General features: G+C 42.8%; 1 protein-coding gene across 2 annotated transcripts in view; it reads left to right on the forward strand.

Annotated features, from left to right (window-relative positions):
* LOC311038784 (glycogen debranching enzyme-like) overlaps window positions 1-10,193 on the forward strand; it is a 33,758-nt gene extending 23,565 nt beyond the window's left edge. For both annotated transcript variants that reach the window (XM_084048384.1, XM_084048383.1), the window contains exons 21-34: window positions 1-28; window positions 193-329; window positions 1,381-1,514; window positions 1,750-1,925; window positions 2,117-2,219; window positions 2,405-2,630; window positions 3,465-3,576; window positions 4,170-4,305; window positions 4,549-4,661; window positions 4,833-5,044; window positions 5,440-5,537; window positions 5,972-6,059; window positions 8,074-8,207; window positions 8,855-10,193. The exon at window positions 1-28 is cut by the window's left edge and continues 103 nt beyond it. In XM_084048384.1, the coding sequence (XP_083904510.1) occupies window positions 1-28; window positions 193-329; window positions 1,381-1,514; window positions 1,750-1,925; window positions 2,117-2,219; window positions 2,405-2,630; window positions 3,465-3,576; window positions 4,170-4,305; window positions 4,549-4,661; window positions 4,833-5,044; window positions 5,440-5,537; window positions 5,972-6,059; window positions 8,074-8,207; window positions 8,855-8,972 (1,815 nt within the window). In that variant the 3' untranslated portion in view covers window positions 8,973-10,193. The remainder of the gene's footprint in view (window positions 29-192; window positions 330-1,380; window positions 1,515-1,749; window positions 1,926-2,116; window positions 2,220-2,404; window positions 2,631-3,464; window positions 3,577-4,169; window positions 4,306-4,548; window positions 4,662-4,832; window positions 5,045-5,439; window positions 5,538-5,971; window positions 6,060-8,073; window positions 8,208-8,854) is intronic.
* Window positions 10,194-12,824: the final 2,631 nt, after the last annotated feature.

Raw genomic sequence — 12,824 nt, forward strand, 5'->3', positions numbered from 1 at the left:
CAGCCGCTCAAGTACGGAGGCCTGCAAGGTACAAAACAAACTCACTGAACCTGACCAAAAGTAGCGCTGTATCTTTCCCTCTGATACTCCTTTATTTATTGATTATCTATAATAATAATCAATTGAACCATTAATTCAATTAACAGTTTTACCCATAATGCCTGCTGTGGTTTCAACGTTCCCCTCACCAAGGTGTCATTTCGGTGATGGCTGAGGTTCGACCCAAGAACGACCTGGGCCACCCGTTCTGTGACAACCTGAGACAGGGAGACTGGATGATGGACTTCATGGCCAACCGACTGATCGCCAAAGGAGGTGCTCTGGGAGAGGTGAGAAAACTATCGTTTTACTCTGATCTGCAGTATTTGGCAAGTTATTCAGGAATAGTGATACACTACTTACTTATTACTCCTTTAACCCATTAAGACCGGGAACTGTGTAACCTCTTAAACCATTATTTTATGTTTTGGCTATTAAAAAATAGCAAATATACAAGCTCATAGCGTAGATTTGCTATTTTTTTTAAATCGTGAAAATGTGTGCAAATCTTTGATATTTTTAAAACCAACATTTGTAACTCAAATATTTGCTTCTGGGGGTCCCTGGAACAAAATATTTTGAGATGGGGAGTCCGTGGCCAAATACAATTTTGGGGGTTCTTGACAGGAAAAGGTTTGAGAACCACTGATATAGCGACAGAAAACTGTTTTAGAAGACATTTGTAGAATCGGCCGAAATCGTGCCGTTACATGGATGTATTACCGTTTGAAATGTAGTCTTTTAGTCATGGTAAAGCTCGCCCTCTTGTGGCTTATTGCTGTATTTCACTCTTACTCTTACTGCACCCCGTACACTTTGAAGCTCCTTTTCAATTGCCGCCCACCCTGGCATCCCCCACTTTGAAAACCTGTCCCATGTTAAATTCATGAGTTGTTTAATGCAGTGCACGTGGTTGCCAAACTTTGTTCTTTTTTTCGAGAGAAAGACCCAAAAGAGAAATGTTTGGGTCTCTCCGGGACCCAAACTAGTGAAAATAGCCACAACGTGTCACGTCGCGTTGTGAGCTTGTAAATCTGCTATAATCACTAGTTTTTTTTTTCATTTATAGAAATTCTTTAAAGAAAAATTGTATGAAATTCTGTTGAATCTTTTTTTAAATGTCAAGATTCATTTGTGCTTTATTTGTCATTTGTTTTCCATCTGCAAGCAGCGTTAGAAAAAAACGAAATTATTTTTCTCCTAGTTAAAGACAGCAGAAATTTATAAAAGAATAAAACAAATAGTGCAGACATTTTTTTGGAAAGATTGTGGTAAATGGGGGGGGGGGGATAAAAAAGGTGTTTGTGAAACAGTGGTTTAATGTAATAAGTGTGTTTGTAGGTGGGCCAGTGGTTCCAGGCCATGTTCAGCTTCCTGAGGCATATCCCTCGCTACCTGGTACCGTGCTACTTTGACGCCATCGTTCTGGGCGGGTACACCACCGCTCTGGACCACGTCTTCAAACACATGTCAAGGTTAGTATGTTCATGTTGGCCATCGTCCATTTAGTGTCAAGCTAGCAATGCCTCGCATCGCTTGTAGACAATAACTGACTTTCAAGTCTTTGTGCCAAGCTTTCAAGCTTAGCACAAGCTTTCAACTTGTGCTAAACACTCAAACTAACACTACAACTAATACAAACTTTGAAAACAAATCAATAAAAATGTCAAAATAATAAATACAAAAATACCTTGGTCCCTGTATTTCCAGCTTTGTGCAGAATGGTTCCACTCTGGTCAAACAGCTGGCGCTGGGCTCGGTGCAGATGTGCGGCGTGGGCCGTCACCCCGCCCTGCCCCCCCTCTCCCCCCACCTCAAGGACGTCCCCTACCGCCTGAGTGACGTCACCGGCAAGGAGGAGCAGTGCTGCGTGTCCCTGGCCGCAGGTCGGTCTGTCTTTTCTTCTGTCATCCATCCATCTCTGTATGCTTGCACACTTGGTGTGTGTATAAGTCTCATATTGTTGTAATCTCGGCTACATTGTAAATAAGGGCCTGCCCCTCAATTGTACTACGAGTCTAAATAAAGTTTATGATGATGATGATGATGATGATGGTGATGGTATCGGGTGTTCCAGGTCTTCCTCACTTCTCGTCTGGTATTTTCCGTTGCTGGGGTCGTGACACCTTCATTGCCCTGCGAGGCCTCATGCTGGTGACAGGAAGACACCTGGAGGCCAGGTCTGTGTGTCTGTCTGTCTGTCTGTCTGTCTGTCGTAATTTGACGTATTTACAATGCAATTCTCAACTCTGCTTTATGTAGTTGTGTTAAAATACAGCCAGTAAGTAACAAATCGACTTCCAACCCTTTTAAACACTGTTTGCTGTGTCTCTGTTTGTGTGTGTCTGTGTGCGTGTGTCAACAGGAACATCATCCTGGCGTTCGCCGGTACGCTGCGGTACGGTTTGATTCCCAACCTGCTGGGACAGGGCAGCGGGGCGCGCTACAACTGCCGTGACGCAGTGTGGTGGTGGCTGCAGTGTGTGCAGGACTACTGCACCCTGGTGCCTCATGGGGCGGACATACTGATGTGTCCCGTGTCACGCATGTACGTCACCAACGTGTCCGAACCTCAGCCCAGCGGACAATGGGTAAGGAAGGACCTGCTGCTTGTCATCAGTGGTGTAAAGTAACTAAGTACATTTACTCAAGTACTGCACTTAAGTACAATTTTGAGGTATCTTTACTCTAGTGGAGTGTTTCCAATTTTCAAATAGTACTTTTTACACCACTGCTTGTCATGACGTGTTTCAACACAAGGTTATTATAGTTTTTCTGTGATCTTTGATGGAAAGTAGGTTGTAGCTGGTTGACTAAATTAGGCCTACTATGGTATAAAACATGTTTTTTATTTTACCTTTATTTTACCAGCAAGTTTTTTACAAGACAGACCTGGTTCCATGGAACAGTGCATATTATCGACCTGGTGACCTATGATGACATGTCAATGTTGTCAGTTTCTGGGAAGTCGGAGGTCAAGAAATTCCACAGAAAAGGGAGTTAGAATCTCAAGAAGGGGAAGTGTACCGGATTCCCTGATGGAGTCATCATTATTAGGAAATGTGGCCGTATAATTGCATGTGTCTGTGTAGTCCATGGACCACTGGTTGAGAAACAGTAGGATGTATCATGGAATGCATGCATACAGTAGCAAGTGTTAGCAAAGCACTAATTTTAGCTCTAATCTCACCCAACACAACAGTGGTTCCCAGGTTGATTCTTAATCAGGGTGCTGGTCCCTGGTTCCCAATCAGTTGAAAACCCCTGCTATAGAGTGTTTGTTCAGTACCAGGGGTCTCCCATGCTGTTTGACAAATTGCAGATTGATTGGGACTAGACTTCACATAGTCCCAAACGTGACATAATGTTCTTGCTTTAATCCCTGTGTTCACAATGCTTCCATAACTGTGTGTTTGGTGTTGCAGGAGCAGCCTCTGTACGACGTCATCCAGGAAGCCATGCAGAGACACCTGCAAGGAATCAACTTCAGAGAGGCGAAGGCTGGGCCAGAGATAGACCGCAACATGACTGATGAAGGCATGTACACACACACACACACACACACACACACACACACACACACACACAAAAGCGAGGAAGGACATGCACATTCATTCCAAACTCAAAGTTGGGCAGGTGCTGAGCGAAGACCAGTACAAAATGAAAGAAAATAAACACTCACACCCAGTGTGGATTTTGACAGCAAATTTTTTAGTCATAGTCTTTTGAATAAAATTCATTTTAGCTCTAGTCACATTTCAATCATCTGATTTTCTTTTAGTTTTAGTCTAGTTTTAGCTTACTAAATATCGTAAGATTTTAGTCAACTAAGTCTACAGTTGATTTAGTCGACTAAAACTCTCAACTCTCAACTTATGTATAGTTGTGTTGCTGTGTTCATGAATTAAATATGTTATGTCCCTTCCAAATAAACAAATACGCCAGTAAGTAACAAATCAGCTTTTAATCATCTGTTTTTTTTTTAGTTTTGGTCTAGTTTTAGTTGACTAAATATCATAAGATTTTAGTCAACTAAGATTTTAGTTGAATAAGTCTACAGTTGATTTAGTCGACTAAAACTAGACAAAAAATCTCCATTGTGACTTAACAGTGTCTCTGTTTGTGCGCAGGCTTCAACGTGGAGGCCGGTGTGGACGATGACACTGGCTTCGTGTTCGGAGGAAACAAGTTCAACTGTGGCACCTGGATGGATAAGATGGGAGAGAGTGAGAAGGCTGGCAACAAGGGTGTTCCTGCCACTCCCAGGTAACTAGTCACCTCACAGCCAGGGACCATATATAATCCACAGTATACATCTGCTGCTATGCTCACGCACCGTATATCTTATCTCAGGTACTGTGTGTAAATGTAGATAATTTGTTTGTTTTTCTTTGATTGATCCCCTGGCGGTCCCAGCACACAATGTATGTTTATGGCAAGCAGCCGAGGGCCTCAAGCGTTAACGGAATAATTGAAAATAAAAACAAATGTGTGTGTGTGTGTTCTCAGGGACGGCTCGGCGGTGGAGATCGTGGGCCTGTGTAAGTCCACGCTGCGTTGGCTGGTGGAGCTTCATAAGAGCGGCCTGTTCCCCTACGCCACCGTCACCATTCGCAGAGAAGGTACGCACTGACAGTTTGGGTGGAAGAACGGTATCGGAGTCTTGCATCCTTCAGAACAATCAAAATTCAGAAAAGTCTTCATTTTAAGTGAATCCCCCATCATGACATGAATATGAGGGCTTTTTATGATAGAATTGCATTAATCCATCCAAAACATTTGACCGCACGCAGACAGGAACCTCTCTGTGCCTTATGCCGACTGGGACCGCAAGATCCAGGAGAACTTTGAAAAGATGTTCTACGTCTCCCACGACCCCCTGGACCCCAACGAGAAACACCCCAAGCTGGTGCACAAGAGAGGCATCTACAAGGACAGCCACGGAGCCTCCAGTCCCTGGTGTGACTACCAGCTGAGACCAAACTTCACCATAGCCATGGTGGTGGTAAGTGACAAGTAACTATGTAACTAGACCAAACTTCACCAGAGCCATGGTGGTGGGAGGTGACAGCTACAACCTACTTTTCATCAAAATGAGCCGTCGATCCTCCAAGCTGTAAAAAATAGCATTTGTCTCTACAGACGAGGAAGCGTAGGTGCAGCTCGTTGGATCTATGAATATTTCCAACGGTGTCGCTCACCGAATAGCGTTGCGCTGTGACACGTTGATGTTCTGCGACACCTGTGTCAAACTAAGTGTTCATTCCTGTGTGTGTGTGTGTGTGTGTGTGTGTGTGTGTGTGTGTGTGTGTGTGTGTGTGTGTGTGTGTGTGTGTGTGTGTGTGTGTGTGTGCGTGCGTGCGTGCGTGTGTGTGCGTGTGCGTGTCCGTGCACGTGTAGGCTCCTGAGTTGTTCATGGTGGAGAGGGCGTGGGAGGCTCTGGATGTGGCTGAGAAGAAACTGCTCGGACCCCTGGGAATGAAGACCCTCGACCCTGAGTGAGCTCCTCTCCTCTCCTCTCCTCATGTTGTTTACACAGATTCTAGGTTTCATGTTTACTTGTTATCCTAGTTCCTTTGAGGCATTAAGTTGTTCTCTTACTACGCATCTGTGTCATTTTAGATTTGAGCTATAACCTTCTTTTTTTTTTCAGAAAACGACGACGATGTTCACGATTAAAATGAAGAAATAGTATATCTAGTGCCGCGCTATGAGCTTGTAAATCTGCTATCTTTGAATAGCCAAAGAAATCTTAAAATGACATGTTCTTAATGGGTTAATTTACCCTGTAGTTGTTTAACTAGAGTTCATGCTTACTCTGATCTCACACTAGTAAGTGCGTGGCTCTGGATAAGAGCATCTACCATAGATTGTAATTACATAGTAGGTCTTGTAGGTCAGTGACATAATGGTAAATTGTGTGTGTTGTCAGAGACATGGTGTACTGTGGCGTCTATGACAACAATCTGGACAATGACAGCTCCGCCCTGGCCAAAGGCTTCAACTACCATCAAGGGCCGGTGAGTGGATGTTAAGCCATCCCGACATCTCCTGTTTCCACTTAGAACTACTCTTTACACAACACAGCACCACATTTACCACTCTGCACGATAGTATTCAATGAGTTTGTTAGGTTTTGAAATTGGAGTTGCAATGGTGTTGACATCTGTTATCAGCATCATCCTCAAATATCTACGATGCACCTTTTATTGCTCATACTGAAGACATTTTTAGTTTTTATAATGTATTGTTGTACATATTGTACATATTGGCAAATAAATGTATTTGAAAGTCTATTTCGGACGCTGGAAATGCTGTTGTGTTGTATTCTATTGAGGTAGTTGGATTGTAATAATCGAGCACATAAATATAAAAAGAATGGGTCGGGTGGATGTCCACAAAACAACTTTTCAAGAAATGAAAAAATAACCTGTGTTCCGATGGAACCAATATACATATAGTTATACGTTATTATATACAAGCTCTTGTTAATACTTTTCATTGGTTCAATATTTATAACAGTGGAGTCCGGGGACCCCCAGGGGTTCCAGGTAGTCCCCAGTTAAATGATTGGTAACTCTGAGCGTGTACGAATGGAACCAAATAGTTCCATTTGTACACCACTCAGAGTTATGCGGGTCCATGGCCCTAATGCATAGTAAACTGGGGGTCCTTGAAATGAAAATGTTTGAGACTCACTGTTTTATAAAACCCACTTTCACCCTGTTGTCCGTATGGACACACATCTTTTCAAAAAGTAGCAAAACTATCCCATGACCTTCCCTGGATTATAACACCTAAACAAAGTTTAAAACTGCAGTGCAGACGTGACTAAACACACACACACACACACACACACACACACACACACACACACACACACACACACACACACACACACACATATACACACACACACACACACAAACACAGACAGAGCTTGGTAATAAAGGGTTTAATTTGTTATTGTGACCTGGTATCATAATAAAGTCATCATAATAGACTGTGTGTGTGTGTGTGTGTGTGTGTGTGTGTGTGTGTGTGTGTGTGTGTGTGTGTGTGTGTGTGTGTGTGTGTGTGTGTGTGTGTGTGTGTGTGTGTGTGTGTGTGTGTGTGTGTGTGTGTGTGAGAGAGCGTGTTCATGCATGACTGCCTTTGACTTGGTGGTTTGTGGTTAACCACTTCAGCCCTATACTTCAAAAAGCAACAATAGCAGATCTGCAAGTTTTCTTGTAGATCTGCTTTTTTTGCTATTTAATTGTTTGGATTTTTTTTTTACTTTTTGAAAATTCTAAATTGTCATGACGTTTCAGTCCCTCTGGACCTTCATCAAGGGTGTCTATAACTCGGAATAAAAAGCCAATTCATTTGTTGAATACTAACTTGTTGGTTAAATCGTCAAGTGCGTGAAGGCCACATTCTTTGGTGTTGGTTCCTTGACTCAACTTTGTAGCAACAATAACAATAGAAACACTAGTGAGCAAGATAATAACAGAGTTTGTACACTGAATGATATGGAGGTGCTCGTGTACAAAGTGTGTTACACTATCTGGTGCTCAAAATATGTTACTCACTTCAAGGGAAACGCTCGCTCAACTCGAGGACAGTATTGAGAAGTTCTTGATCGGATAATACATATAGTGAAGAAACAATCCGCACTCTCTGTAGAGGTCTTAGGAGTGTTTTTTAATGATGTTTTAAGATCCGCAGCAGCAGTCAACAGAACAGACACGTTTCGGCACGCAGGGCACCGACGAAGGCCTGCATGCGTGCCAAAGCGCGTCTGTTCGGTTCACTGCTGCTGCTGCGATCGTTTCTTCGATATACTCAAAATATGTTTCCACGTTTGGCAGGTCTGCTTGTGTTTACCCCACAACCTCTCACCAAACTACCATATTATACATATCCTGACAAAGTCTTTGAACGCTCTCTCTCTCTCTCTCTCTCTCTCTCTCTCTCTCTCTCTCTCTCTCTCTCTCTCTCTCTCTCTCTCTCTCTCTCTCTCTCTCTCTCTCTCTCGCTCTCTCCTTGCAGGAGTGGTTGTGGCCTGTGGGATACTTCCTCCGTGCCAAACTCTGGTTTGCCAAGAAAATGGGACAGGAGACGTATGACAAGACCGTCTTCCTGGTGAAAAATGTGCTGTCCCGCCACTACGTTCACTTGGAAAGGTAAGGCTCCATTTTTGTCTCTGCCAGGCCGAGACTATGTTTTCGCCCCTGTCCGTCCGTCCGTGTGTCCGTCCATCCGTGTGTCCGTCTGTCCGTCCGTCATTCTGAATGTGGACAGCTAATCTCTGACGCCGTTGGACCGAACAGCGTGAAACTCCCTGGAGAACAGAGCAGAATACATTTTTCACATCGGCCTGTTATAGCGCCGCCAGGAGGCCAAGTTTTGCTAAAGAAACGTTTTCATATTACTCCTACAGATTTTGTCCAAACCTCACGCAAATTGGTATACATTATCTCTGTAGTAATGTGATAAAGACGTATCTGTCTCATTTATCATATTCCAATCTGATTGGGCCATAATTGTCTTCCAAAGTTTGTGGGGGTGGAAACCTGTGGTCCGAGGAGCACACTTTTCTAGTTACCAGTGATTCTCAACCTACAGTTTGGGCCGGGGACATGTTGGGATACCATTTTTTTCCAATCACACTCATAGAGAACTCGAAGATAAACAAGTGAAATTTGAAGTGATGAAACACAATAAATGCGCCGAAAGAATTTCAACTGGAACGCAAGCTGTTAAATCTGTCTTTGTGGGGATCTCTGCAACATTCACAAATATCACGTCATGTGTGTTTGTGTCGCTGCAGGTCGTCATGGAAGGGCCTTCCTGAGCTGACCAATGAGAACGGACAATACTGTCCCTTCAGCTGTGAGAGCCAAGCATGGTCCCTCGCTACCGTGCTAGAGGTCCTACATGACCTGTGAGACACACACACACACACACACACACACACACACACACACACACACACACACACACACACACACACACACTGTGTGTATTACAATTTTACTTGTGTTCAAATTCTGAAGAAATGACTTGACTGCTAAGAAATGCTGGCCAGTTATTGTCAAGATGTTGTTTACATTATATTATTATTATTATTATTATTATTATGATTCGTTCAAATACAACTGTTAGACCTCCTCACACTGTTACATGTTGACATGTTCAATACAGTACACGAAACGCTGTAGTATTAGCATTTTGTTAACCAAACCTCTGTAAGCTGTATGCTCGGACGCATTGCCCCGCTGACCCAACACCTAGCCGGTTGAGTGTCTAAATGGAAGTACTGGAATTTTGCGGAAGTACTACCCAAGGAAATGACGTTGAGGCTTTACAAATCTGTTTGTCCTTTAGTGGTGTGAAAAAGATCGTTTCCGGGGGGACGTCCCGCCCCTATAGACACTCTGCATTAGGTCGTGACCAGGCTTTTCTCCTCGGAGATGAGAATTGGCTGGGAACGAGGCTACGCATTGCTAGCTTGAAAGTGTAACGACGTGAAGCGAGAAGACGCAACGTTTTATTTTTCTCTCTTTTTTTTCAAGCTAATGACGCGATGCAATGTTGGCTTGAAAGAACTGAATTTCAACCTAACAACGCATCATGCTATTGTTTTTATTAATATGATTTGTTCAAATACAGCTGTAAGACATTCTCAGTACACAGTAAACCCAAAACACTGGTATATTCACATTTTGTTAACACAAACCCTTATAAGCTTTGTGGTCACGATTACTGTACATCACTGTTAGGGTCATTTCAGACGGCAAGCGGCCAACACGCCTATGTGATTCATTTTCAATGAGAGGCGGGCAATTATTGGGGACGCGCGGAGAAGTTGAGGGGCGGTGAGGAGAGCGGGCGCGGTCCCGTGAAACTTTCGCACGCTCGTTTGTGCACACGTGCGCGGGCGGCAAGAGCTGGATTATGGTGAGCTTTTGTTTTCCCCGCACTGCGCAGGAGGACAAAACAACAATGATCGCGGCGCGATCACCGCTGATCCGAGCGGTAGCGCGCGCGTGGACCGCTTACCGTCTGTCACAACCTTTATTCTGTTCATCATAACATGACTGTATCTGCATCAGCTGTAATTCCATGTGACCAGAATATGACCATAATAAATCTTATCTTTAAATCTTCCATAAGTCTCATGAATTAATATTGAAGGTGGGGAATTATATTCCAGCATTCGGGGTGTTCCCAGATAAAATGTGAGTTGCATATTATCTTATGTCAACATATCTATCAAGATACAGTACATTTTCTGTAGCTGGCTGTACCTGCACACACACTTTGTGAGTGGTGAGACACACACACACACACACACACACACACACACACACACACACACACACACACGTGTGTGTGTGCGTGTGAGAGAGAGATGGGGCGGCCTCCATTGTGGGTGTGACATGGAATTCATAAATGGGAGATTGATTGACCACAGTCCATAATGCTCCTTTGTATTTTACAATGGAACCATTGATAAGAATGCTTTTTGTTTGGTACTAAATTATTGCCTTTTGCTTGCTGTGTTTCGATTTATTATTTGAAGTTCCAATTCATAATTGTAGCCATGCAACAGCAAAAATCTATGTTTTCATATTAATACAAAAATATAATGTAGGGAGGGATATACAATTCTACGTAAAATTGTCACGTGTGTGTGTGTGTGTGTGTGTGTGTGTGTGTGTGTGTGTGTGTGTGTGTGTGTGTGTGTGTGTGTGTGTGTGTGTGTGTGTGCGTGCGTGTGTGTGTGGGGGGGGGGGAGTAGGCTAATATTACATAATCACAGGTAATCACGGGTCCACTCCAGTGTAATGTAAAATCTGCTATTTGGCGCTCAATAAGATGTATTAACACAATAATAATAACATTTTGAAAGCAGAAATTTAGCCCAAATTTGAATTGGGTGTGGTGGGTGGTAAGGGACCAGGATATGGGCGGAAGGGAACACTGCTCTACAGGGTGTTGTCTTGTTCGCTGCCACGATACCAGGTTAGCGGTTATTGTTTTTGTTTGGCCAGTAGATTCTGTGGCAGGTGTTGTTGAATGCCTGGATTCTTTTCATGGCGTTAACGGTTGTTCTCATTCGCCACGACTGATTTCAGTCATTTAGATTCCATAGAAGTCAGCATTGTCCTCTATGGAAGCATGTTGCGCAGCGAAATTAGCCGATCTACAATCTCTCAATGTGTCGCAGACGCATTGAGAGCTTGTAGATGGGCTATTTTTGGTTATTATTATTTTAAGATTAGAGCATTTGAAACTAGCAACATGTTCAGAAGCATCTTCCATAAAATCCTAATATCTCGGATTAAAGCCTCAATCTGTGATTTCTTCAACTGGTTGGCAGCATGTAGAACTTCAGGAACAATAATATAGCTGCAAGCAGCGATAATACGGGGCCAGTGAATAGAGAGAGAGAGACATGGAAATGGAATAGATTGAAGAGAGAGAGAGAGTGACATGGAAACAATAGATTGATGAGAGAGAGAGATGGAAACATAATGGTTTGATTGGACATCTCAACCTATTGCCATTAACAGGATTCGAACTCTCAACCTTCAGACTAATAGGCTGCAACACTACCTATAGTGCTATAGCTTTGTCCAGGCTGATATTGTCTGTTGAAGATCATAAACTCTTGCCTTATTTCATGAACCAAGCCCCTGTTTCACTAACACTAAGATCACTCGTTCACAAACCATTTACCAATGAAGAAATTGTACCAAACCATGAAAAGTTGTGAGATTGTATCAGCTATTTTCAGAATGAAGTATGTCATACGTTGAAAAAACGTACTCTCAAATAAGCATTTCAGGTTATCTTTACCATTTGCAGATGTATTCATTGATACAGTCATGTTGTTTGCAATTCAACTTAAAGGGGAAATCCACCCATTTTCAATATTTAACTATGTCATTAATATAGCATAAAGGAGTTGTGTGGAAATAAGAAAAAAGTTCCCCCCTTTCTGTGTTGCCTTGAACTGGAGGATTGATTGTGGGTTTAACATTGCAAATTACAACATGATGAGTCATCACGTTGTAATTTGCAATGTTAAACTCACAATCAATCCTCCAGTTCAAGGCAAAAAGAAAAGGGGGGAACTTTTTTCTTATTTCCACACAACTCCTTTATGCTATATTAATGACATAGTTAAATATTGAAAATGGGTGGATTTCCCCTTTAAATGAAGTCTGCATCAAGTGAGGCTTGAACTGGCGACCTTGAGATTGTGAGGCATTCATTTAAGGGAGACGCCATTGGCCCAACAGACAAGTAACTGTGAAAAAGGAGATCACACAGATGATACAGTTCCACGCAAATAGCTGAGAAATCCTGGGTTTAAGTGTTTTTCAAACTGCTCAAAATTGCGGACAATCTAAGGGCGGAGCTTACTGGTCAAAGCGATACGTGTGTTCCTCATGAGTCAAGGCACATGTGTAAGCAAGTTTCACGACTTTCGGCCAAATGAGGCATGACTTATGCCTGTTTAAAGTCTGCCTTTTCAAAAAATTGCTATAGCGCCCCCTTTTGGCCAATTGGAGTGAGATTGGTTTCAGTGATATTTGGAATGACCCTGTACATTTCTGCCAAGTTTCAAATAAATGTGAGTCTGCATGTACGTTTTAGGCACAGATGAATAATTTTCATAAAACTGTAATAGTTAAAATCTATCTCCTCCTGGGATTTTTGAGCAATCTGCACGAAACATTTTACACATGAACTTTGGACCACTGCCTACAAAAATTTCCAACGGATTT

Source organism: Gymnoscopelus microlampas, assembly GCF_963454915.1.
Source record: "Gymnoscopelus microlampas genome assembly, chromosome: 22".
NCBI lineage: Eukaryota > Metazoa > Chordata > Actinopteri > Myctophiformes > Myctophidae > Gymnoscopelus > Gymnoscopelus microlampas.